Genomic DNA, 27,771 nt, shown 5'->3' with positions numbered 1-27,771 from the left:
AGCTGTGTTCTACTGATCATAAGAAAGTTTCTCTTAGGAGCAAACAGTGATGGAGGATTAGGGACTGATATATCAATATGGTATTTGATACAGAGAGAGGTGCTCTGATGTAAGTTCATGGGACACCAATGAAGACTTCAGAATATTATCATCAGATCTATGAAGAGTCCAGCCTAAAATGTGACGATGTTTATGGGTGAGTTGGCTAAAATGACTGAGGCTGAAAACATGAATGGAATCCAGGAGTTCCAGAAGAATCAAAGTAAAAATAGAAATCTCCAAGAATAATCAGGCTGCTACAAATGAATTTCCATATTCCAGGAGGTTCCTAAACTATTCCAAAGAGTTTGCTTGTTTTATTTTTTAAACTATGAAGGCAGTTAAGTTAAAACAAACATAAAAACAATGGACTGACCTTTGTCCTACAGCAAGTGTGGCTAGGGCCAGTTCAAACAATGTGTGATGTGCTCAAAATTAAAGGCTGCAGTGCATTAAAAACAGTGGAGTATAAAGTACTTTGCAATGACAGCTATTCCACCTCTGTGGCAGTGGTAGGGTGGCAGTGGTGGGATAACAAATTTATGGAGTAACAGGGGGATGTTAGATTCACACACTGTGGCTCTTCACTGTGTGATTTTAACCATGTTTTTGTTGGGAAAAAGTTGATATCCTGATGATTGGTATTTCTGTGTGATTTTACACAAGTACAACAGAATGGCCATTGAATATCATGACGCACTGCGCCGACTTGACAGTTTATGACTTAAGTGGAATTTGAATTTAATTGTTCAAATTAATGGGCAAATTTTAAAGTCACTGAAAAGGTGAAGGAAGATAACTGGAATTTTTCTTCCTGTTCTAGGCTGACTGGTTTTGAACAAACATTTTTTTTATCACTGCTGCTTGCAGTTAAGCAAAAATAAATGCAGTCCAGGGACATTTAGTCTAGTGCATGATGTACAATGGAGCACCAAGGAGTGGTTATTTAATGCAATTAACAAAGGTTCATAATCGTGTAAATGGGTGGCAATTGCAGCAATGGGGCAAGAAAACTTTTAAAAATCTAAAATTTCTCATTTCCAAAATAGTTAGAAGAAGAAATAAATTCAAACAGAACTGGCAGTGCATGAACACAACAAGTCTGACAAAGACCGTCAATATGGAATTGTTTCAGATTCTTTGTTCTATGAGTTTAGGCCTGCTTTTATGAAGTTATTGAATACTTACATTACGAGATAATTGCAAAAGTTCGCAAAATACGTTGATACATGTACTCATAGTTACATTAGGTAAACAGGTAAACAAAACTCAATTAAAAAGGGAATGACATCATCAATTTTGTCCCAGAGTTTAAATTTTAATGAATCAAGCTGAATAAGTGAAGAAAAAGCAACATTTAAAATACCATTTCCATTTAAAAAATGTCAATATAACTCTGTCAAAGATGTCAAAGACGTTTCAAAGATATTGTCATCAGAATTAAGTCTTCTAAATCTTTTCACCTGACTGTAAATTAAGGAATAATCTAAAACGCTTTTAAGCAAATCAAAATCTGAAACCAAACATACCAGAAGCTTTTTTTCTTATTTGGAAAGATAATTAAATTCCTAGTGCTATTCCCAAATAAGTTAAGATTGTATTTAATTGGGGCGGGGGGGGGGGGGGGGGATAACATTTGATTTTCAGAGAATACCTTGTAAATATAGGAGTAAGTCAGAAACAAGACACAATTCTCATTCAAGAAATTTTACTTGTCACATGTTCCAGAAATTAACAAAAACTAAAACAATAAGAACTGCTATTACTGTTATTAACAATTACAAAAACAAACCTAACAAACTGTAATAATGCCCTGGGAATATCAAGTAATCCATAGATTTAAAAACCAGAAGTCAGCAAGATGGAAGACTTACCATCAGATCCAATGATTTCAATCCAAGGTCAGGAAATATTCCATTTAGTGTTGAACCATTACTGGTACTGTCATTTTTAGAATCTGTCTTATCACTCCTGGCAGAAATCCTACTATCCAAATCTGCAAACACTGTAGCCTTTCTTCTTATGGTGATGGTGGGTGCTGGGTAATTTTCATATGACCATGTCATTACGAATACTGAATTAGCATAGATGGTAACACACCAACAGTCAGGTCAAGTCAAGCCATGTACATGTACAAAGATAATAGCTAAATAAATCTGTAATTATCCTATATAATTAAATACCCAAAAAGAAGGCACATACAAGCAAGATCTGGATTAGGCGGCATGATGGTTTTTTTAACAATAATTTTCAAAGAACAACACGAAATATAAAAGTATATTGGAACTGGGGCCTAACATATTGATGGGTTCAAAAGCATCGAAGGCATAAATGATACCATACCAGGACTGCAACAGTAAATGGCCCTGTGGATAACACAGCACATGCACCATTCTGCAATCAACATCTCTGCAAATTAAAAGTGTTGTTAAGAAACAACCAGCATGCCATGCCAACACCTATTTGAAACAACAGTGTAAATGTAATTTAGTTCTACACCAGTGTGTATGTGTGGCTCACCAGCCAATCAAGTGTCCTTTCTTATACAGATGTCAGACACATTTCAATCAAAATGACTGAAATATTAATATACTACGAATCTTAATACGGAGAAATGCCCAATGGCCACTGGGAGTTTCTGGTAAGAAACATTTTAAATGAACAAGGAACTGTTTTCATTTAAACTCATATGCATGTACATGTAACTGGTGTGAAACTGCATTGGGTCTTTAGTAACACTACAATGTAATATCTTTCTGGCTCAATCTAGTTTGTATATAGACCATTTGCCCTCCATGGGTAGAAAAACAGGTTAGCTCTACCACAAATTGGAACCAAATAAACTGATTTCAAGCCCAAAACTTTCAATATCCAGTAATCCAGTTTGTATACTACAGAAGTGCTGACAGAAAACATTATGTTAATATTCTAATATAAAAATGTACATGTCAAATTTTCATTGCATTCTTATAAACAAATAAAAAGGCTTTTCTTGGAACAAAACCATTATACAATGTTCAGGCAAGAACATCTAAGAAATGCCAAGGAATGAGAATTTATTAGCATTTCATGACTAATTTCTCCTCTTCAGTCTCACCTCAGCAGATCTGTTTGCCATGTCTTTCCTCTCATATCTTCTAATGTTGTAACATAACTCTCCCTCAGTTATCATTAATGTCAGATGTTTTTTGACCTTTGAATATAGCTATCCTAATGCTGCCATAAAACTATCTTAACGACGACATAAGATTTCCAGAACACATGATTATTTCTAAAACTCTGTTTTATCTGTCTGTATCAAAGTTACCCAGAAAGCCACACTGTCTGTATTTTGGTACCCTCTTTATTCTTCAGTAACAAGGTTACCAAGGTAGCCATATTGTCTACACCAAGGTAGCCATATTGTCTACATGTTCTGTACCCCAATGTTTTATCTTTAAGGATCAACAGGGGTAGCCATATTATCTGTATATATTTTCAACACCAATCATCAATAGAATCATAATTTTTTCGTGCAATTTTTGGTACCCTGTTCCTTATTCAGATTCATCCCGCTTGTCCATCTGTGCAAGCATACGCAAACAATGTCATGCTACTATACTACACCGTTTAAGAGTTTAGACAGAAACTTCAAACTCTGAGATATGATCGTGATTGGTCCACAAAGATTTACAAGGTCTGGGAATTTGGATAAATCCTCCCCCTGGTCTTTGTCTGTCATACAGAGAGGGGTGGTATTGCACACTTAGTCATAGGTGTAAAGGAGTAAGAGGAGGGTGGGTGTAATGATAACAGAAGTGTGGGACAATGCCGCTTTGCTGCAAACTTCCAGTTAAAATTTGCAAGTAAATGTACTTCAGAATCATCCGGAAAATATTTACTGGCCTAATAGTGCAAAAATTCAAAAACACATCTATACATATCATGGAGATTTTATTTCTTTCATACGTTTTGGCTTTTCAGTTACACTATAGCACTGAGATCAAAATCTAGCAAAGCTAGGATTTTTTCAACAACATACTGTATAGTTGAATGCACAAACATAAGTAACATAATACCAGAAAAATCATTAACCAATTTTAATTTGAATAAAATGTCCTGAAAAGAAGAAACAAAAATATCCATCTTGCAGTTTAACAGGAGTCAGATGCTCTATAGACCAAAAGGAATTTGCGAGTATTCTCCAGAAACATGTTGCTTCTGGGGCTTTTTTTAATTCTTTTTTTAACTGCTGAGTATTCAAAGTCATTTTTAGAAACTCAAACAGAGGGTCTATTCTAAAAGTAAACATTCTGGGAATATACTTTCAAAATAGAATGGATTTATTGAGAGAAAAAATGTATGACCTACAATTTTAAAAAAGGTAGGGCTTAAAATTAAAAATCTACCAAATTTGGAGAATTTTTTAACAAGAACTTAGTATGAATCCTGCAACTGAACATCCCAGAACAGACCCTAAAATTACACATCCTAGAACAGAGCCTAAAATTATACATCTTAGAACATACAATTACACATCCTAGAACAGACCCTACAATTACACGTCTTAGAAAACACACTACAATTATTACACGTCTTAGAACAAAGCCTACAATTACACATCTCAGAACAAAGCATACAATTACACATCCTAGGACAGAACAGACAATTACACATACTAGAACAGAGCATACAATTACACATCCTAGTACAGAACAGACAATTACACATCCCAGAACAAAGTATACAATTACACATCTTAGAATAGAGCATACAATTACACATCCTAGAACAAAGCATACAATTACACATCTTAGAATAGAGCATACAATTACACATCCTAGAACACAGCCTACAATTACACATCCTGGAACAGAGTACACAATTACACATCCTTGAACAGAGCACACAATTACACATCCTAATACAGAGCCTAAAATTACATTTCCTAGAACAGACCCTTTATAGTGTGCATCGTATTAGAGACCATACAAACTGGGCATCCTAAAAGAGACCTTACAATGCACATACTAGAGCTGATTCTACAATTGTACATCCTAGAAAAGACCCTAGAACTGCAGATCATATAAAAGACCATGCAACTGCAAACCTTAGAACAGATATTACATTTGTACATCCTATAAACCTATCAAACTGCACATACAACAGACCCTGCAAAATGTGCATCCTAAAAACAGACCCTACAAATGGCACATCCTAGAGCAAATAATGCAATTATACATTCTGTTATAGACCCTGCAAAATGTGCATCCTAAAAACAGACCCTACATCTTTGGACAGACACTACAAATGGCACATCTTAGAACAGACACATAGCTGCCAACCTTCCAGGCTCACAATTAGTGAAAATGGGGATAAAAATTAGTGAATTTGGACATGAATTAGTGAAAAATACCATGACAATAACTCCATCCACTCTGACCGTCAATACTACACGATATCAAGATCGCAATGTAAAACAAAAACACTACATATATGCAGAAATATATCTGCATTTCTATTTATTATGGTATTCATAAACTTCACTTGTTTTTGTGGTTATGTATCAAGAGATGATACTGTGGCAGACTTGAACTTCTTCAACTGCTTGATCATAAATTTGTTTTCAAAACAGTTCAGGCTTCTTGCCTGCTGGTTGATCTTGGTGACTAAAATTGCTGACAAATTTAACTGCAGCTAAGGAGGACCTAAAGTCTGTCTTATTTTTCCTCACTAGAGAAAATACTCTTTCAGTCTGTCACTGTTGCTGTGAGGAATGCACAGGAGCTGCAGCACTTCTGGTTCTTCCTCAGGAAAATTTGGAAGCGATCTTCAAGTCAGGGAACATTTGTCGGAACAAATGTTTAGCATGGTCTCCAGCTGATAAAGGTAGATTGTGTTCAAACAAGAAAACTCACAAATAATGCTTCAGCGTTGGTAGCTTGCAGGTCTTCTGTCGATGGCTAAAAATACTCCAGAGCTGAAATCTGCAAATTCTTAATTTTCCCAACCGCCATGTGTTTTTTGCAACCGATGTGCTTCATCACATCATCTCTGCCACCATGCCCAGTACTAAAATTTGTGGCACACTGTGTGCAAAAAGCATGATGTATATCAATGGCTGAATGCACTGACAATTTTTGGTTTATTCCAAATTAAACTTCACTTTTTGAGCAATACATTTCTTTTTCCTTGATGGTGAAGCCATTTTCAAGATCTTACAAATTCAAGTTAGGCCCCAGTTTCTCTCAAAAGCATTTGTAAAACTAGTCTTATACATATAGATTAAAACAGGCTAAAATGCTTGCTTCCGGACCAACTATACCAATCGGCTGTAGTTCTACTAATATAGCGACCAGCAATACTGGACTGTTTTGGCAACTGCAAATATCACAACTAGCGCTTAACGGAACATTGGTTATTTTAATTCAAGATTTAAAATAGTTAAGAATTGGAGAATTCATGAATTGTTTGCATGGTGTGTGATTCTGTGAATCGCTGAAAAAGTGAAATTCACGCCAAAATCTTGAAGGTTGGCAGCAATGCAGAAACTATAAGATTTCATCATAAAAAATATGCTCTTAATTTCGGGGGGGGGGGGCTAAACATTTATTTTTTAAATAAATCTCTGGCCCCAAAATAAAATGAAAAAATGTTCTTGCTCTGATTTGCATAGAAAAAAGAACTTATTATATCCATTATATTAGCTGAAAAACAAATTATATAAAGGTAAAAGATTAGAAAATATTTGAGATATAGCAAAATTATAGTCCTTTCCAACCACCACCACCATTAAATGGTCGGTCTCTGAGTGCAGTACAAAATTCCTTCTCATGGCTTTTGATCTTGAACCTAGATATCATGGCTAAAACCACTAAACATGTCTCAGATAATGTCCAGGTAAACACTAAAACCACTAAACTTGTCTCAGATACTGTCCAGGTAAACAATGACTTTGTCTTGGATACTGTCCAGGTAAGCACTATACTTGTCTTCGATATTGTCATGACAAACACACTGAACTTATCTTAGACTATGAAGATCAACACAATTAACTTCTCTCCAACACTGTCAAGATAAACACTGCTAATCTCACTGTCAAAATAAACACTGCTAATATCAGAAACTGTCAAGATAAACATACTGTGCCAAGTTACATGCTAAATTTAGATAAATCTACTGTATAATTAATATTTTTCTTAACTGGAATCACTGAAAGAATTTTTAGATATACCCACAAAACAAGTCCATCAAAAATATCCATTTATACTTGTGTTTTATTATGATTACAAGCCAGTCCACTGAAATACTGGAGCAAAGACATTAGACTGAAAATTGACGTCTGGTCAAAACACATTTGTTAATGCACAAAAATGTAAGTGATGACCTTTAACATGATGCCAAGGTCAAAACTGCATCTGGTTTACAAGCTCTTTCAGAATAATGCAGATATGTTGCTTCTCATGTATATATCAATTTCATTCAGAATCAATTACAAATTTCATGGAGTGATCTAGTTCAAATCCCAAAGCAATGCCACCATTCATTCAAGACATGTAGTATTAACACCATTTTTAATTTGGACACTATGGTGAGGTAGGTGTAAGTGGTCATATGAGCATCTTTTTCAGTCCAAACCAAAAAACTATGGCAACATGACAATCCATGAAGCCAAAGTAGCCATACTGAGATTATAAGATGACCATCATGGCAGTCATTTGGAGATTGGATCCAAAGTATTACAAATGGGACCTATACAATACAAGAAACTTTTTTCTAAAAAATAACAAAATAACTTGTCATTACGCCTATTCCAACAGTAATACTAACTCTGATGAGATTTTGGGAGGTCATAATGCCATCGGTTTCAAGCTTATTTTCCTAAACTTATTCTGTGGCTCTTCTAACACCAGTTGTACGTACATGTCATTAAACTGAACACTGAGCTAGCGCTGATGGGAGAAGAGGAAAATTCACTCGACCAATGGAAACTTTCACTTGCCATTTCAAGTTCGGCAAGTGAATTTCAACCCCCTGAGAGTACGAGTAAGGTACATGTATTTTAATGCATGCAAGCAGCACAATGCCATCTCTCTTGGTGATTTCTTCTGTATAAGGGTTTCCACCCTTCAATGATTAGTCTGATTTCACAAAATTTATTTGTAGAGTTATATTTTTACATATTGTGCCAAGCATACAAAATAAAAACCTGATATATATCATATTTAAATTCTTTATGTGGAATCATCCATTCAGAATCTTGTGACCTGAGGACAGTTTTCACTGCTTTATCTACACTTTTATTATCCCTTAAAACCAGTGCGACTACTATGTAGTGTATATGCATGCTTTTAAGGCCAACTGCAAACTGTACAGACCCAGATCTGCCATCATATCATGTGCTGACACAGACCCAGATCTGTCATCACATCATGTGCCGGCAGATCTGGGTATGTGCAGTTTGTAAGGACCCTGATCTGCTATGGTCGATCAGGATCTTTGTTGTTTGTAGTTTGACTTGGCTTATAAGCACGTATATAAAGTAGTCAATAGTAGAAAAGACTTTGTATCGCCGAGTCCACAAGTAAATAATGTTTCTGTAAGATATTGGATAGTAACAGTTTGTCAAATTTAGGGTTTTGCAAAGGCTTTCAGTAAGAAACAATAATCTGAAAACATGATGAAATTTCTTTTTGGACATTTTCAATGTAGTTCAAAGATTAATGTCTGACTGTAATTTCCGCTGGAGGCTTCATATGGTTACCACAGCAACTGTTTCATTGGCAACTGCAAGCATGTCTCCATTTTTCAAACTGTCCATATGGTGGGGTGTTTTGCCTAAGTGGCTCCAATTTCAATGAATTCACTCTCTGAGAGGACCACTTCAGTGACCTAAGTGATTAGAGCATCTGCTTTGGACGCAGGAGGTCACAGGTTCAAACAGCAGCAGAGTCAAACAAATGACTTACAAAAAGATTGTACTAGCAACTGCCTCACTTGGTGCTCAGCATTAAGAGGTTAGTGTTAGGACTGGTCCGCATGTGTCAGGATAATGTGAGTGGATGGGACATCATGCTACATGTCTGCAGGATGATGCCTGTTTCTGGACATCACTTTAAACTGACACAATGCAGACACTGTAGCCATATGACTCAATGTTAAAACTACTTTAAAATTCCAAAATTACATTATCTCTTAGCTTTTTTTAATTTTTATGATTTCAATGAATTTACTCTAACTGCTATGATTCATTGAATTTATACTCCCTGAGAGCTTTTGTAATTGCTGTGATTTCATTGGATTTTCTCTCCAAGAGCTTTTTGTACTGATTTCACTGAATTTACTCTGAAAGCATTTTGTAATTGCTATGATTTCACTGAATTTACTCTGAAAGCATTTTGTAACTGCTATGATTTCATTGAATTTACTCTCCAAGAGCTTTTTGTGATTGCTGTGATTTTAACGAATTTACTTTCCAAGTGTTTCTTGTAATTGCTATGTATCATTCTGGTGAGTTTTTAATAACAAAAGTAGAATAATAAGAATTTTGCATTAATAACAAAACTGATTATTGCTGTTTCTAAACGAGGGTGTGTTCATATGTCAAAAGGTGGAATGAAATTGGTTTTCAATGGTACAAGGTTGATTTTTAGGGCTAAAGATGGCATAATATGTGGGACTGAATAAACTGGAAGACAGTTCCAATGGTACAAAGTTGATATTTAGTACCTAAAGATGACATGGTATGTGGGACTGAATGAATTGGAAGACAGCTTCAATGGTACTTGGTTGGTATTTACACCTAAAGATGAAATCATATGTGGGACTTAATTTTGTTCAACTGAGACCATGTTCAAGTTCAGTCACCTATACATGTACCATATAAGGTTTGATTCAAATAAATGTACATGGCATTTGGTGAGGTAATCAGAAAACAGTCTTAAAAAACAATGGAAACCATACACTAACTTTAAGACCATGAGCCTTGCTTAAAAATATACTAGAAACCATATACAGCTTTAAAAACTATAGGACTTGATTAAAAAAATAAACCAGAAAATATATACAAAGTATAAGACCATGGGACTAGATATAAAAAATGACACTGGAAACCATACACTACCTTAAATCATGGCCCTTGATAGAAAACTATGGAAGCCATACATTAACTGTAAGTCTATGGGCCTTGATTTATAAATAACACTTGAAACCATACATTAACTGTAAGACTATGGGCCTTGATTTTTTTTTTTAAATGGAAACCATACATTAACTGTAAGTCTATGGGCCTTGATTATAAAAAAACAACAATGGACATACATTAACTGTAAGACCATAGGCATTGATAAAAATGTGTTAAATATATATGTTACCAGTACTACTTCCAAATCAGTCCTACACTACAACTCCCATCCCAACTGGCCATACACTACGACTCCCATCGCATCCAGCCCTACACTACAACTCCCATCCTAACCGGCCCTACACTATAACTCCCATCCAAACCAGTCATATACTACAACTCCAATCCAAACCAGTCATACACTACAACTCCAATCCAAACCAGTCGTACACTACAACTCCCATCCAAACCAGTCCTACATTAAAAGGAAGCCATTGTATAACAGTTTATAGGTTACCTTGCCCTATGGCAGGCCAACTGAAAAAAATTAAATTGTCCTTAGGAGGTCTGAGCTTGCTCCCAATTATGAAAACATATCACAACTGATATTAAAAATAAAGTAAAATAAGATATGGGATGATTTCTGGAAACTATAGTTGTCATTGTATCCTTATATTTAAACCTAGCAAAAAAATATATACATAAAATAGTACAAAAACACGGATTTGGAGATGATAAAAAAGAAAGGGTTAGAATACATACTATTACATAGTATGAAGAGTGAAAACAGACAGACATGTATATAGATAGATAAACTGATAGATGAGGGTTTTGAAATGGCTACATTTTATGACATACTACACACACACTTTGGTAAAAGACCTTGAAATGAAAAAACATAACAAAGAACAAAACCAACTTAATTCTAATCAGGTTTCAATACACTATAACATTATTCTTTATCTAATTTTCCACTTAAAGTTCAACTGATGATACAGATTCATCCTTTTTAATGGCATCAATAATAACAATAGCAAGACCTTAGTAACATTTTATTTATCTGAATCATTTGTAAGCACTTATTTTTGTATATATTCGCTAAACAATTATCACCTTGTTGACATGCATCAAAACAATCTTTGGTGAGCTGACATTTGAAAATCATTTGAGAATACTTATCCATTTAATTTTATTCCAAATAGTAAGTATGCATCAGTCTACCATAAATATGACATACCGTACACATAAATGTATGTGTGCAAACTTGGTTGCTTAAAATCCTTGATAATGATGGCCCTAACTATGTAATTATGTCAATTCACTTAGGCTGGTTCTGGAATTTAATTGTGGAATTCAGCATAACTTGTACTACGATTATAGGTATGAAGACTGAACTGACCACATATAAAATGACGTTATCAGTGGGGATGGCAAACATTTTCTCACAAATAAATGAAAATCCAATTTAGCTCGCTATAAAAGTGAAAAGAAAATATGATACATATAATCTGCATTCATATTTAAATTACACTTTATATTACAGAAACTAATCCACTTTAGTGAGAATAGGGACTTGTGTACATGACTACTTCATCTCTATTATATACTTATGAAGAAGCCTGTAATCACATGTTGGCTTGATGTAAATGATAACAATTCATAATACAAAATTATTCACTAAATTTGCTTAATTACTCAGCTTAATACATCCCACTTTTTGTATCTAATTCTGACACCTACTGTAGTAGCAATTTGAGTTCACATACATGTCTATCAACCATGAAAACTATAACAGGAAATCTATCAGCTGTATGCAGTGCTTGTGTTGTGTGTTTATGTAACAATGTGTACGGAATTGTATTTATTCACCAAGGAAACACATGCAGTATGAATGCAACAAAAAAATGTACAACAACAGGAAAATGTGGACTTAATTCAACGGTGCCGAGTAGTCTTTTATTATAAGTGTTTACCTCTTAAAATGTGGACATGTGGAACATAAATGTCTTGATTTTCCAACTTACCTTAGTTCTTTTCAACCTTAATTAGGGACCATAATGCAAAATTAACATATATCAGATATTTGACCACATTCCAGGTATGGGAGTTACTTTTATGAGTACTTGGTGCATCAAGATTTGTTTAACTAGCAAATGTTTTCTATGAAGGTCTATGTGTTCCTTGCATACATTTTTATGGAAACAATAACCTCAGAAATAAAAGATTGAAATTGATATTTGATGAAACTGACATTTAATAGTGGGAAATTATTGTATGAAACTGCCACTCAATACTGATGCACCAAAAAACAACGAAAATTTCAACTATTTATCACATATACATATGATATTTTATACTCTAAGAGATATATTTTACTGCAAGTTCACTATCAGACAGAATAATGAATGCTGTTGTCTAATTAACACATACTGTGCAGTGTTGCACCTTGTGCAAGCCCTAGGTGACATTCTTCCCACCCCAAATTGTCCATCGCTACTGTGGAACCACGATAATAAAATGTCCCAATGGCAACACTGTTTCTGTGCAATGTCCTCCTAATGTCCTCAGAAAATATTCCTTAAATTGAAACTTCAGGACATTAGATAAATGAACTCCCGATTTTACGAGCTCTAATTTCTCATTTATTTTTCTCAATGTAAACATAAATGTAGTGGCAAGCCAAAAAACTTTCTTAGTGGCAAGAAATACCAAAATCGTGAAGGCAAAAGAGAGAGAGAGAGAGAGAGAGAGAGAGAGAGAGAGAGTGAGCATGATAATGGACAGAACAATTTAATGTAATTCTTAAGTAAGCCTGATATTGGCCAAGTTACCCCCACCTACCCAATAAAAGAGTAAATTACAACCTTTAAAACAGTCACTGATACATTTTTCATCAATTATTCACCTTAATGTTTACATGTCTACGATATGCTATCAATGTAGATGTTACTTTCCCTTGAGAATGTGTTTGACTTCTACCAAACTTAATCTGGGATCAAATATTTCCTTGGCTTTGTTTACATATGCACTCACCTAGTTTCTGACCGAATATCTTGTCGAACGTGACCTCTCCCATTTTCAGCAGATGCTTGTGCATGACACTCCTCACACTGAAAGTAAAAAAAAATTAACATAGTTATTAAATACGCAAAGTCTATCAACAATTAACAACCGGTGTATCAGCTAATTTATGTCCTCTCCTGGAAACCATTCTGAATATAATTATCTCCGAGTGTGGGCATTGCTTCCCATTCAGTTTTAAAATGCATACGTGCAAAAAGTTAAATAAATAATTCACCTTGGATCTGGGAGGATAATCTTCTTGCTTGCCCTGGCCGCTGGAGTAGATTTACTCTTCTCCATCGCCATAAGGTAGCTCACATCAGCAAGTACTGCTTCTAAATCCGCCATCTTGCCGATTATTCCACAACAATTGCTGAAGATTTTTACCCCGGAGGGCTGTGCGATCCCAGCTGTTGAATCTCTTTCCGACCCTTTCACACCCAAAATACACTCATGGTGGATTTATCCTCTGATTTTGACAATAAATAAAATCAGATACCACTCCAGAATTTGTAATAATACACAAAATATCAGCACACTCCGCGCGAGGAAGGAGATCACAAACATATGTAAATATTAATTAGTTGTACAGCGAATGCGAGTGGTAGGTTTCTGGCAGAGCGGTGTTGCGGCTGCTCTCGGGATAGTACTACACTGCGCTTATTGGTTGATAACGTGAATTCCGATCAATGCCATCTACGTAAATAACTTACACTATTATTTTCTAACAAAAAATTGCTTTTCCTTATAAGGAACAGTAAAAATTAGCATCCTTCAAATAATGTTACTGTTCATTTATTTGTACACAAAATAATAACACTATTAATAAATACAATCTTGGGGTGCATCTCTGTAATGGATGTCGGACTTACAAAGCAAAATCGATTTTTAAAATACATTTGTCAACTTTGTCAATGCAAGTGTATAGCTTGATTTCATAATTTGAGTTATATCAATTGAAGTATATAGTGTTTACATGGTTAATATACTTTGCAAATATTCGAGTGGGGAGATGTAGGTGGGCACATAGTAAGCAAAATGATGGTAGCCTGGGATTGTGTAAATTTAGGCACAATGGTAGCCCTGCGTTTTTTTTTTTTGTTTTTTTTTTCTGCACATACCACCCATTCCATTTACTTTTTGAATATAAATGGGGACCAAAAAAATCAACAAAATGTAATAAAAAAATAACCGCAAACCTTATTTGTTTATTTATTTATTTATTTATAAAACATTTATTTATTTATTTATTTATTACCGTTCATGTGGCCTAAGTGGTTTGCGCGTTAGCCTCAAATGCAAAAGGTCACAGGTTCAAACCACGGGAGAGTCATACCAAAGACATAAAAATGGTACTAGCGGCTGCCTCGCTTGGCACTCAGCATCAAGAGGTTAGTGTTAGGACTGGTCGTCCTGGTGTCAGGATAATGTGACTGGGTCGGACATCATGCTACATGTCTGCGGCATGATGCCCCAGTGCTAGACATCACTATAAACTGCCACACTGCAGACATCATAGCGATATAACTGAAAATGTATTAAAGCGACGTTAAAAATCCAAAACACATTTATTTATTTATTTATTTATTTGTTTATTTATAGCTTGTTTATTTGTGCTATTGTTGCTACATTTGTGATGTTCTTGTTGGAGCAAATAATACTAAAAATATCGTCCAAAACTAATTGATTATTTACGAAGAAACGTGTTCCGATGATTCCTCTATGTTCATCCCAAAATCACCGATTTTAAGTAACACTGAACCTTTTAGTTAAAATTTGCATGATCGAGTTAAGGCACAGGTGATATTATACATGAAAATTTATAGCAATGAAAAACTCACCTTTTTTGAAAGCTGCATCGACATGTCAAGGTACGTTACGTGAAGAAAATTTCGCCTTCACGAAGATTGTAGTTTTCACGAAAAAAAGTAACGTTTTAGGTATGACACAAACATTGTAGTCCCAACTGTTCGTAGATACTTACATGTTCTTTCCTAGCAAAAAAAAAAAAAAAAAAAAAAAAAACGATTTTGTAAGATTTAAAAGTTTTACTAGAGAAAATATTTTTTCTTGGTTTTTGTTTGCTTTCTTCTGGTATTTTTTTTTTATAAATTTTTTTTATTTGTTGTGGGGGTGTGTCCTTGAACTTTTACGATTTACTTGAAGAAATATCTGTTTATGCAAGGAAATCGATATTATGAAGAAAGAATAATAGACGTTCGTGTCAGCAAAGGAAGCAACACTTTGAATGGAACGCTCACTGGGTTGTAAAATAAGGGAATAATACAGTATCGGTTACCTGACCTATCTTTACATAAGATAGACTTAACATTTGTTCGGCACGATATATGCTATATTTGTCTGACTTGCCGTCAGACGCTATGCATAAATTCATACATACAGAGAAGTTGCATGGGTCTTATATCCTGTAGCATATCCTTTTTCACCCATATCCCTCTAAGTATATGAATAGCAAGAAATATCGTATTTCTACTTACGTTCCTTGTATAATACGTATGAGCTCCCATCATCCTCCGCTAATACTTTGGATAGCAAACGTTCATTTATTTTATATAAATATTTTGATTATCTTTATACAATATACATGAATCTGCGAGCAAGTCACTAAGATAGGCAGGTACAAACAGATTTTGTACGACGTACGTAGTTCGAACCTGGTAACAGACATAGCGTCCGCAGGGATGCCTATCATCTTCGTGACAAAGTTATTTTTCTGCGAAAAAGGGCAATTTGCTTAAATAATAATGCTTTCTTTATTTATAAAAAACGAGCACTTATACGTCGATTAAGAATAACGCTTAATATATTTTTATTTATTTATTTATTTATTAAAAAAAGAGTAAAATTTGGGTGTATTTTGTAATTCGTTTCACATAAAATAAGCAACAATCTTCATGAAAATACAATTTAGTTAGTCTAGGGTAGATGTTATTTATATTTACATCTCCGCTTTTAGCTTTGCAAAATTTTAATTATTTTTTGTTCAGGATGATGGGAGATATATCTCAAAGCAAGTAATTAGCCGATTTCTTGGAGCAAACGGCATAATGGACAGAATTTACACGACTTTATGTCAGCATGAATTAGTTTCGTTAAAAACGTCCTGTCCTCTCTTAAAATGCGAAATTCTCGGGATATTTGAATGCAGTGTTTTGGTAATTTTAAAGAGGGGTAATTCTTTGTGTTTTGTGTTTGGGTCGTGTTTTGTGGTGCTTTAGGTAAAGTCCATTCGCCAACTTAGAAAGGATTACTGAAGAGTCATACAAATGTGAAGCAACAACAGCCAAGCAAGTGTGAAATTAACGCTTCATAGTATTTGGTTCTTTGCATGATGGTAGAAAAATTATTTGTATTATTCTGAGCTGAAAGCGACTAACTTTTTAAGGTCATTGATAATAATGTTATTCGTTTCAAGAAAAGTTACTTTTCTGTTGTTTTGAGCGCAGTTTGACAATAATTTTTTGTTCATTTAGAGCGCGTACTTAAATATAGGTGCAAATCTTTTTGTTATCGATTTGAACAAAAAAATCAGATCTCTAGTACCCTATGTGAAGATCTGTATGCAACTGCTTAGGGGTCATGTTCTTGTGACCTTTGAATCAACCAATGGAAATACAGCTTTCAGAAATCTGAAAGTGAATCGAATCGCACGGCACACATTGATGATCTTCATCTATACTGTATTTTCACTTGCCAAGGTTCCTATATGGTATAACGGTACCAATTGCGCAAGTCCAGGTGGGCGGAGCTTAAGGTGTATGGAACATTGTATTCAGAATTAAAGAACAAAACTAGCTGTGATTGGTGCATTATGTAAGACTTGTACTTTCTGTTGGGCTTAAAAAAAAGTTGAGCCTCTTGGCAACATGTGAGTTTGTGTTAATTTCTATCTAGATCATATTTTGTATTTTTTATGATTTTTTTAAAATATGGTACACATGACTGAAAATGTGCTTGTTGTGACTAGATAACTCTTACCCCTGTCTAGTTCCAGTAGAGTTATCTCTCTTAAATGCAATGGAGTACCTGGTTATGTCATTGTCAAATTGACAATCTAGCATTGTTCTATATGACAGCGTGTGACATGCATGCCCAAGTAGGACAGAAAGTATATTTATTTCACAAAACATTAGCATTGAGGTATATGGAAAAACAATTGGTACCGTGATACCTAAAGGAAAGAATAGCCTCACAGTGTTTCCATAGAAACGCATACATGTGGGCGGCATTTATGAACTATACTAGTTTGATGTAGGAAAACAAATGTGTGCTGAACACTTTTGGTCAAATATTGAAAGTTCTTTAAGAATAAAATGTATAAAATCTTTAGAAAATAGCACAAAATGGCTTTGGATGGGGACTTTTGATAACTATAGTTATGATAGATATAGACTTGTGTTACCTGATGCCTTTATGTATGTGCTGTTACCTCCTAGATTGGAATGCATGCAACAAAATAAGTTATGTAAACATAATATAGTTGATTTTGGCCAAATATTGGCTATTGTACCTGCAAAAGATGAAAAATCATGTGTACAAAAACAACTATCTTATTCTTGTAAGGCATGCCATAAACCAGGATAGAGAACACTCTAAGTACACTTGTAGATAGATCACTTGTACCATGTGGGATGTTCTGGCATGAGTAATTTTTAGGTAATTTATTAAGGATTTGGTATTCCTTCCCATTTTGATTTGAATTGTCCTGCTCTAATTGTCCTTTTTTTTTTTACACTCTCCTGCTTTGAAATTGTTCATGTAGTTAGTTCAGTTCTCTTGCATTCCCTTTTGTTGAAGTAGCAGTGAATACCAACAAACAAGAACAGTTTCCTTAAGTCAGCATTTCCCATTGGCACTTGTATAAGCCCAATTATAATCTACTATTGACTTTCAATTAATCCTATTTCTTTCTGTCAAGCTGCTCCTGTGGAATTTCCATGTTTGGTCCAACATTACAAGAATGATAACCATTTTAGTCACACAGTGCGTATTCATTCCATTCAAATCCACACTGTTCTTGAAACTTTGCATCCCATCGCAAGAATCCAAATTGGCATGAGATGATATCTGCATGGTTATGGAAGGCTGCACTCTACATGCCGGCATTGTAGAAAATATGAACTATGTGATATGAAAGAGCTGCGTCATCTTAGAAATTAAAATTACATGACTCTTGAGGTCTCCACTAAACATAGGAGTCTAAATGTTAGGTTCTCACTTTGTCAGTAATGTATTTTGAGATAATTTAATTGCAATGAAGTTAATACAGGTTGTTGATGAACTCATCTATATTACATGGATAATGTATTCAAGGTTACCACACCTTATGTATATCATTCAGTTATCTCCCTTACACCAGTCATAACATTTCAAGGAAATAAAATCTCACATTTTCAGTGACTGATTATGAAAATAAAGAGAAGATTTGTGAAGTATTATATTAGCCCTCAATCTTGACGCAAATGTAAGTAGAAGCAATTTGATAATTTCTCACAGTAAAGTTTACAAGTTTAAAAACTGATAAGGTATGTTCTGCTTGGCTCTGAGATAAGTTTCTCTCTATCTTATGCCAATTATTATTAAATTCTTATGTAGAAGAAATATACTTTATATGTATCTATATTATCTAAATTATTCACCCTTTTATATTAGATGGAAATGAACACAACTTCACTTGAAATTTGGGTCCTGTAAGGGATGTTATAGCACAGTTGCCTTTGGGCTGTCCTTGGACCTGTTGGGCCCTGCCCCATATATTTGTCCAAGGTAAGGTCATCAAACTTTCACTTCTCATTTTTCGCATTGCTGATTTTGCCACCTTTAATTCCTTTATCATAAGCTACCTCTCCCTTTTAGATAAACACTTTCCTCCTGTTTTTAACTCCATTTGATGTGCTATACTTAGTGTTTATATTTGGCATTTTTCTGTATTTTATTCCCCTAATTTCACCTCCCAATCCAAACATAACCACTTAGAAGCTGCGATTTACTATATTTGGTGACTGACTGGCTTATTGAAACAATTTTATTCACATTACAAAGGAGGAAAACTTACTATTTGTGTTACAAAGAGGATGGGTAGGTGGACCTTTGTGTGAGGACTGGTGGTTAGTGACCTCTTGTATCTGTAGATAGTGTAAAGTGGTCAAAGCTTATACTTTATAATAAGATTGGGTCATGTCCACCTGTCTCTGATGTTAAGTTCTGCACCTACCAAACAAATATAAATTCCTTTCTTTTAGGTGAATTGTACATTTTGAAGTAGGACAGGTGCATACTATTTGGTACATTGACCTTTGACCTAGTTATTACATAATATGATATAATGTGATTTATCCCATATCACCTATGTGAAGTTCAATAATTGCTGATATGAATAAGATACAACTCATAGTTGAAAGAATTCATTTTATTTCAAAAGATGATTTTGATAGTGAAGCAAAAGTATGAAAACAATAGTTCAAACAGCTCAATGACATTTCTTTACACATTCATATAAGACATAGGTTAGTACCTCATCAAATTGTTTTTCACAAGTGAGACTAAGTATATTTGTTACTTATACAGTCCCGAACTATTTCACAGATTATTGGAAAAATTAAGGTTTGCTATAGGTATAACGGTACCAATTGCGCAAGTCCAGGTGGGCGGAGCTTAAGGTGTATGGAACATTGTATTCAGAATTAAAGAACAAAACTAGCTGTGATTGGTGCATTATGTAAGACTTGTACTTTCTGTTGGGCTTAAAAAAAAGTTGAGCCTCTTGGCAACATGTGAGTTTGTGTTAATTTCTATCTAGATCATATTTTGTATTTTTTATGATTTTTTTAAAATATGGTACACATGACTGAAAATGTGCTTGTTGTGACTAGATAACTCTTACCCCTGTCTAGTTCCAGTAGAGTTATCTCTCTTAAATGCAATGGAGTACCTGGTTATGTCATTGTCAAATTGACAATCTAGCATTGTTCTATATGACAGCGTGTGACATGCATGCCCAAGTAGGACAGAAAGTATATTTATTTCACAAAACATTAGCATTGAGGTATATGGAAAAACAATTGGTACCGTGATACCATATGTTAACCTATCTGTAGTCTACATTGTGGATAGGTTAATATATTGGAACCATGGCTAGCAATGATGTTCATACTGCTCTGTTTTCCATATGTCGAGATACAAGATTTCATCTGATTGGCTGAACAAATTAGCGATTATGGTAACACAGGCGACCAGAATAAGAGCCATAAGAGGTCACTGTCAGATCTTTACGTAGGGCATTGGAAATCTGATTTTAATCAAGTTTTTATTTTTTTTATATTTTATGAAACAAACATTTCTTCATGAAAAATCCGTGTTTTATGTTCTACAGGGTGAACACTCTTTACGTGAAAGGGTTACCACTTTCTTGTGAAGAATTGTACAGCACGCGCTAAATAAATTTCTGTGAAGAAAATGAGAAAGACGAAATGACAGTGAAAAAAGAAAGAAAAACATTATAAATGGAGAAAATCCATGACCTTTACATTTGTTATTATGTGTGCGCGTGCGTTGTGTGTGTGTATGGACACCTCCATGTCCGTCTCAGCATATATGAGTGGTTGAGGTTTAGAAGTAATCCCTCAATAACGTTTCAATTATGTATACATTAATGTTTAATGTAGACCACTCCGGTGGCCTAAGTGGCTAGAGCGTCCGCCTCGGATGCGTGGGTTCGATCCCCGGTCGAGCCATACCAAAGACTTATGAAAATGGTACCAACAGCATGGTTCAGCATTAAGAGGTTAGTGTTAGGACTGGTCGGTCTGGTGTCAGTATAATGTGACTGGGTGGGACAAGATGCTACATGTCTGTGGCATGATGTCCCAGTGCTAGGCATCACTATAAACTACCACAGTGGCGACATCGTAGCGATATGACTGAAAAATTGTTAAAGCAAGTTCAAATTTAAAATCATACAAAGTTTTATATACTTTGAAATCTATCGTTAATTTTACTCAGTTTTAATTCCGCTGTTATTGGAGGATGTAAGATTTATGCTTGAAATAACTCAAAAGTACATTTTATATTGTATACTGATTTAGTGATGATCGGTACATTTTTAAATATGCATAAATTAAAATTCGATATAACTTGAGGTATATTGTTCAATTTCATTTCCATATAATTGCTATTCGAGATCTGGGTTAGATGTTAAAATCAGATGCACACACTCAGTCGACAAAATGCTTTGTAATTTAATTGTTTATAATTTGATGATTTAAATAGTAAATGTTTATTTTGGTGATTTTAGAGTTTGTGTTTATATTGTGGTTTCTATTTATACTATATTTAATTTGTAAATTTATTAACGCTTACCTTAATTTTAAGATTAGAGTAAATGTTGTTGAGGTTCCTTTTCGATAGTAAATGCTAATTATCCAAGTTTTTAAATTTTTATTTTTCCAGGTTGTTACTCTCTTGCCTTCCGGTATTGCCTGTTGCTCCGGTTTTCTTGCCCTTCTTCTTCAAGTTTCTAATCATGAAATGACCTCTGCCCTATGAGGCCGCTCAAGTTGTCTCAAATTCCAATTCGTAACTTTTGTCATGAATTTATTTTTCATGAAAACCACTACGTTTATAACATGAAAGGCCATTGACACATATATAGCTTCGACCCCTAATTACAATAAAACAGCGCGAATGTTTTTTTTTTTTTTTATAAGACAACTGGAGGACTAGCATTGCACAAAATGTCTCCCATGTGTCCTTTGATCACTGTAAAATATTTATTATTATTATTTATTATTTATTTTGCTTATTAATTACTAAGTTGCTGCTTGCGGTTTCGTTGATGCATAGTAAACACGATGAACCCTACTACCCGTTGTAAGATGCAAGCTGTGGCGGTAGCCTGTTTGCTATACGCCGCTGGGCTTATAAACAAAATAAATAAGTGTTAACATCGTATTGTTAGGACTGTACTGCTTTGATCTTTGTTTTGCAAACGGTTCTAGGAGTGCTTGCCAAATCTGTATAAGATTTATCTTTTCTCTGATGGTGCATATTTACTGTTGTCTCACGATGGCTGTCACGTTGTGTGGGAGAGTTTGCTAACAACTCCTGCCTCATGTTTACATATGTCTTCTGACAGAATTCGTAATTCAAAGTACTTTGGGTACTATAAGTTCGACTTAAGACCGATTCTGAAACAAAGAAACCACGTGTGTCTTAGCCATTACGTCACAGTCAAGTTCGCGGGTAATGCAAAGAGAACCTTGCCATGCTGGTGGGAAACTGTTGTTTTGCAATCAGCCATTGATGTCACTGGTCGGCTTAGGCTTGGAGACCGGAAAACCCAACATTATAACATATCAGTGCTACTACTCCAAACAGTTTTCATACAGTTTTCAAAAAGACCATCGGTATCCAATCAGAACTAAGATAGTCAAATTCTGGGCGGATTTCTCACGCAGCCAGACATTATCCTGTTACATTCGTTTGGAAGAATAAGTACATTTTTGGAAGTAACTAAAGAAACATAATGTATTCCAAGAGCAAATTGAGCACTTCTTAAAAAAAAGAGCGTGAAAGGAGCTCTAGGAAATTCGGACGAGATTTGGAACAAAAAGTCTTCTGAGGTAAAATATCTTCGCCCGAATCTGTCTCGCTTTCCTAACTAGGTTTCGTAAGATTTATACATTAATGTGTGCATTTAATTTATTAGCAATTTAATCTTCTTTGTATAGCTGAACTATCAATATGACGTAATGTAGCGTATAGCGAATTATTAATATTCAAGATTAATATATGTAGTTGTTAGGACAGAATCGAAGTGCTACGATGTTGTATCGTGGTGCATAACTGAATTTAATAGTGAGTAGTTTTAGAACTTGTACTTGTTTGTATTTGAATATAGTTGTGGATTATGCAGAGTTAGTCATTGTTGGAATGTGCACGTATAATTAGGCATTTTATATATGTATGCCTTTTATAATTTGTAAGGTAGTAAATGCGTAGGAATATTGTTGATATTGATAGTTTACTATATCGAGAATAAGGGTTATGTTTGTAAGTATCGGAAGTTGTCATATTATTGTTGTTATTATAACATTTATTATAGAACAAGCGTATATGGAATTTGAGATGTGAGTGTATGAGTTGACCTAATGATTTAATTGTCATTATGCTGATGAAAGGTCTGTGAGTTTGTTAATTCTCTTGTGATCGAACAAGGAGACAAAATTGTACGTCCCTTTTAATCCACAGGAAGCTTGCCGGGTGGGATAGGACGCCACCCGAAGACTAGAGAGAGAAGACGCGGAGAGCACGTGAGAATCTGCAGTTGTGCGAAGGAACAGGGACTGGAGACTAAGCAGTTGTGCGAAGATGCAAAGGCCAGGAAAATAGGCCGAAGTGCATAGGCGCAGGTTCGGAGACGGAAACAAACACACCGGAAGTACCGAACGGGATACAAGGCGGAAGTTACAGATGAGCAACATAGAAGGAACACGGGAAGGAAACACTCTGACCATTAATTTCGCGTGATGAAATAACTGGCAATTTGAATATATCTCGTACTGATTGGAAGCAATTGCATTGAAAACTTGTCCTGTAATTGTTGAATACCCTGATATAGTTTATTGAATTGTTATACCTTTCACCTGTTTTTTTTTTTTTTTTATATATTTATACACCTAGACCGTCAGCCTTACCGACAGGGGTCTCGGAGCTATTTAATCTTTTAATTTTCCGTCCTTCTCCTGGGTTAGTAATAATTCCGTAGGGGCAAGTGATGATGGCTTGGACAAGCTGTTTTGATGAGTGTTTTACAAAGTATGTAAGATTTAGCTTTTGTCTCCTAGTGGATATATACTGTTGTTTTACGTATGACTTCAACAAGATGCTTGACTTTATCTGCTATCGTTTACTCAGCAATATACAGAGAGGACTGTGTTTATGCCGTTAAATCCTATTAAGGTATTCGTGACTGACCTAGATGACGTCACATCATCATTTCACGGGGTGGGGGGTGGGGGCAAAAAATATGGAAGCAGTAAAGGGCAGTGATGACTCGTGCTTAACGTTTAAAAACATGACGCAAAATGCTAATCATCTTTCGACAAACAAGATTCCAATTTTATTTTATTTTATTTCAACCCATTTGAAATTTTAAATTTGTATTGGCTTTACACACACGTACGTTACTAAATCTTCGGGTGGCCGAGTGATCCAAGACGGTCCAAGACGGTCTCCTTTACAGATCGTTGACATCTCACTTTTGTCTGCGTAGGTTCATGACATCAAAATATAAGTATTTTCCCTGATTGTTACCGATCATCAAATATTATGATGTAAGAATCATACAAATCATGTTAATAAAACCAATACAAATTACGGACTCGGATCACAATTAATTATAGTATATATTCTCTACACTTGTTTCTCAGTATTGAACTTTCCATCGTATCCAAATGATAATAAATCATATCTTATTGTAAAGTACCTTCAAAGATGAACTCAAGGTGAAGTTCTTGTCATAGGTTAGCTGGCATTCTTTCGAGAGGCTGGACGATAAACAAAGCAGCTTGCATTGGATTACACATTTCACTACCTGACCATGATAAATGCCTCATTACTCACTGTGTACTGTTGCTGAAATACACACTTACAACCACACCATAATGCTCAAATTCTAAAGACTAAACAACAAACTTTACATCGACACTAAGAATGCCCAAATCTAACTCTTGTATCACCACATAAAGAAGAGAGGAAAATTGCTCTAAAAATAGACTGGGACTACATTCGTGGTTACTGAACCGGAGGTAATAATTGTGACCCGATTCCATACATAGAACGAGCAATGGACTAAAGCTGTCATTGCTCGTGATGTTAAATACATGTATGTGCATGTGTTCACATGCCTGTGTACTTCATTTATGTTATTAGTTATCTTAGATACACATGTTTTTCATATAATGTTATTTTACATTATTGGATTAGTGGTGTTTTGTATACAATAAATGCAGGTGGATTAGTAGCCCTCTAGTCTGTCATTGGGTCTTTAAATGACGAGGTGATCTAGCCATTCACGTATATATGACAATATTTTATTTAATCAAAGAAGCAAGAAAAGTCAGCAAGTCACTGATAACATCAAGTATCAGATAACTGTATTAGTATCACCCAGTTTAATTTCTTTCATTTATTATGTCACTGAATCCATGATATGGAACGTTTATTATGCCACTGACAACTAGAAGTTTAACAGGAACAGCTATGTCAATATTTTAAGGAATCCTCATGGTGATAGGATAGAATTGTTTCACCTTATAAGTGCAAGCAAAGGGCAATGTTTATGCTAGATGTTAAAACTTGTGATTTAAATATAAACAAAGTCATGTAATGCTAAACATTGTTTAACTGTCATGTTTTCAGCATATATATAAATACAAATACGTATTGTGTACATTGTTTGCGTGTAAGATCCCTGTGTAAAAGGAATGTTGTGTTGAGGGATGTGAACCAGTGAATCTGCTATTCAAGAAGAAAGTACCTATACATTAGTAACATTTGTTTTACCTAAAGGTTAGTAACTCTCTAGTATGTGTATGCGCAATTATATTTCTAACCTCGACACATTCCTGAGACAATCAAAAGGAAAATACTGCAAAACATCTTAATGAACATACTAAAGACACAACCGGAATGCTGTGTATTTTATAAGATTTTATTATTCTTTAAGTACTAATGGTTGGTGCAAGTCTTGCACAAATGTTCCATATTTTTTGATAACTAGATGGCATCACACTGTATCAGTCTGATTTTTGTTATTCTCTCTTGTGCTCTTTCAATGTTTGAATTAGCTTCTTATTACGTTTAAAGGGTGGAATGATGATATCTATAATTGTTGGGTGGTTAGGTCTGATATACATAAAGCCCTTATCTGCTATAATGGCTTCACCTACTTCACGTGGGTACCAAATTCCACGCATTGTAGTAATTTGCCCATTTGTACCGCTTTGTCCACGTTTCGTATTTCCGGGACCGCCATGAACCAGTGTAAGGTAACCTTTTGTCCATCTATCCAGTTATTATTATTTGTGATTGGAACAAATACAACAACATATTTCTTTTGTTGAAAGAATTTGTCAGTCATATCGCTAAGATGTCTGCAGTGTGACAGTTTATAGTAATGTCTATCACTGGGGCATCATGCCGCAGACATGTAGCACCCAGTCACATTATCCTGACACCAGGCCGACCAATCCTAACACTAACCTCTTAACGCTGAGCGCCAAGCGAGGCAGCTGTTAGTACCATTTTGTAAGTCTTTGGTATGACTCGACCGGGGATCGAACCCACGACCTCCCGCATCTGAGGCGGACGCTCAAACCACTAGGCCACCGGAGCGGTCTGCCCCACAGGTGCTCGACGCGAGCTTGACGTTGAGAAGGAAAAAAACCCACAATATTCTTAAGGAAAAATCACACAGAGTGACAAAAATACTTTAGATTTCCCCCATGACCCGTTCTGACATAGGACCCTCTCTATCATACATTTGAGAGAAGGTACGGAACTTCCAAATACTATTTCCGTCTTTAAAAGGCAAACGACCATACTATATGGCTTGTTTTACTCCCGAGACATTTTTCTATTCATCAAGCCATCATTGATTTTTCTGCGTTGTACCAAACTGAAGTTACGGGCTCCGAAACGTGGCATTTTCGCGAATTTTGTCTTCTTGACAAGTGCGTGCACATGTGAAAACCGGTGAAGAGAGCTACATGTACCATGTTTGCGACTCTACGATGCATCCCTTCTTGAATTACAGAACAATGGTATATGCAAAAGTAAGTTTTTACTTACCATTAACTCGATTCAACTTTAGGAATCCTGTTCCATGCAAGAATTAGACATTGTCTTCTTCACTGCACATACATCTCTATTTTCAAAATAGGCAAATTATGCGGCACACAGGTCAACGCCGAAATATGACTGTCTCAAAAGGTTATACTTATTATCAGAGGAGCACGGACTTGTCTCAGCAGTAAAACTTCGCGAAAATGCAACGTTTCGGAGTCCGTAACCTCAGTTTGGTACAACGTAGAAAAGTCAATGATAGCTTGATGGATAGAAAAATATCTCAGGAGTAAAACAAGCCATATAGCGTGGACGTGTGCCTTTAAAGACGGAAATAGCAGAAGGAAATTGAGGGTCATGGGTGGAACAAAGTATTTGGAAGTTCCGTACCTTCTCTCTTATATTATTATGATAGAGAGGGTCATATGTCAGAACGGGTCATGGGGGTAATCTAAGGTAGTTTTGTCACTCTGTATGATTCCTTTCCCTTCATATTATATTTTTTTTCTCAACATCAAGCTCGCGTCGAGCACCTGTGGTCTGTCCAGTAAGCGATGAACTCGATTACAGAATGTTATCATCCATTTGTACTGTAAGTGGTGAATACATTCACGGAAGATTGTCCCCCGGCTGTCCAGTAAGCGGCGAATGCATTATCGTAAGCTTATGCCCCGGCAATCCAGTAAGCGGTGAATGCATTA

The 27,771-nt window shown here is 35.3% G+C and overlaps 1 protein-coding gene across 2 annotated transcripts in view; it reads right to left on the bottom strand.

Moving 5' to 3' along the window:
* The window catches only part of LOC149779740 (G protein-coupled receptor kinase 3-like), a 345,786-nt gene extending 331,976 nt beyond the window's left edge, over positions 1 to 13,810 (bottom strand). For both annotated transcript variants that reach the window (XM_089940600.1, XM_089940601.1), the window contains exons 1-2: positions 13,440 to 13,810; positions 13,175 to 13,251 (exon numbers count right to left, since the gene is read on the bottom strand). In XM_089940600.1, coding sequence (XP_089796726.1) covers positions 13,175 to 13,251; positions 13,440 to 13,552 — 190 coding nt within the window. In that variant the 5' untranslated portion in view covers positions 13,553 to 13,810. The remainder of the gene's footprint in view (positions 1 to 13,174; positions 13,252 to 13,439) is intronic.
* Positions 13,811 to 27,771: the final 13,961 nt, after the last annotated feature.

This window comes from Sinohyriopsis cumingii, chromosome 17, assembly GCF_028554795.1.
Source record: "Sinohyriopsis cumingii isolate HCF-2022 chromosome 17, ASM2855479v2, whole genome shotgun sequence".
Taxonomy (NCBI): domain Eukaryota; kingdom Metazoa; phylum Mollusca; class Bivalvia; order Unionida; family Unionidae; genus Sinohyriopsis; species Sinohyriopsis cumingii.
The sequence above is the reverse complement of the archived record's forward strand: the minus strand, read 5'-3'. Positions and strand labels throughout refer to the sequence as shown.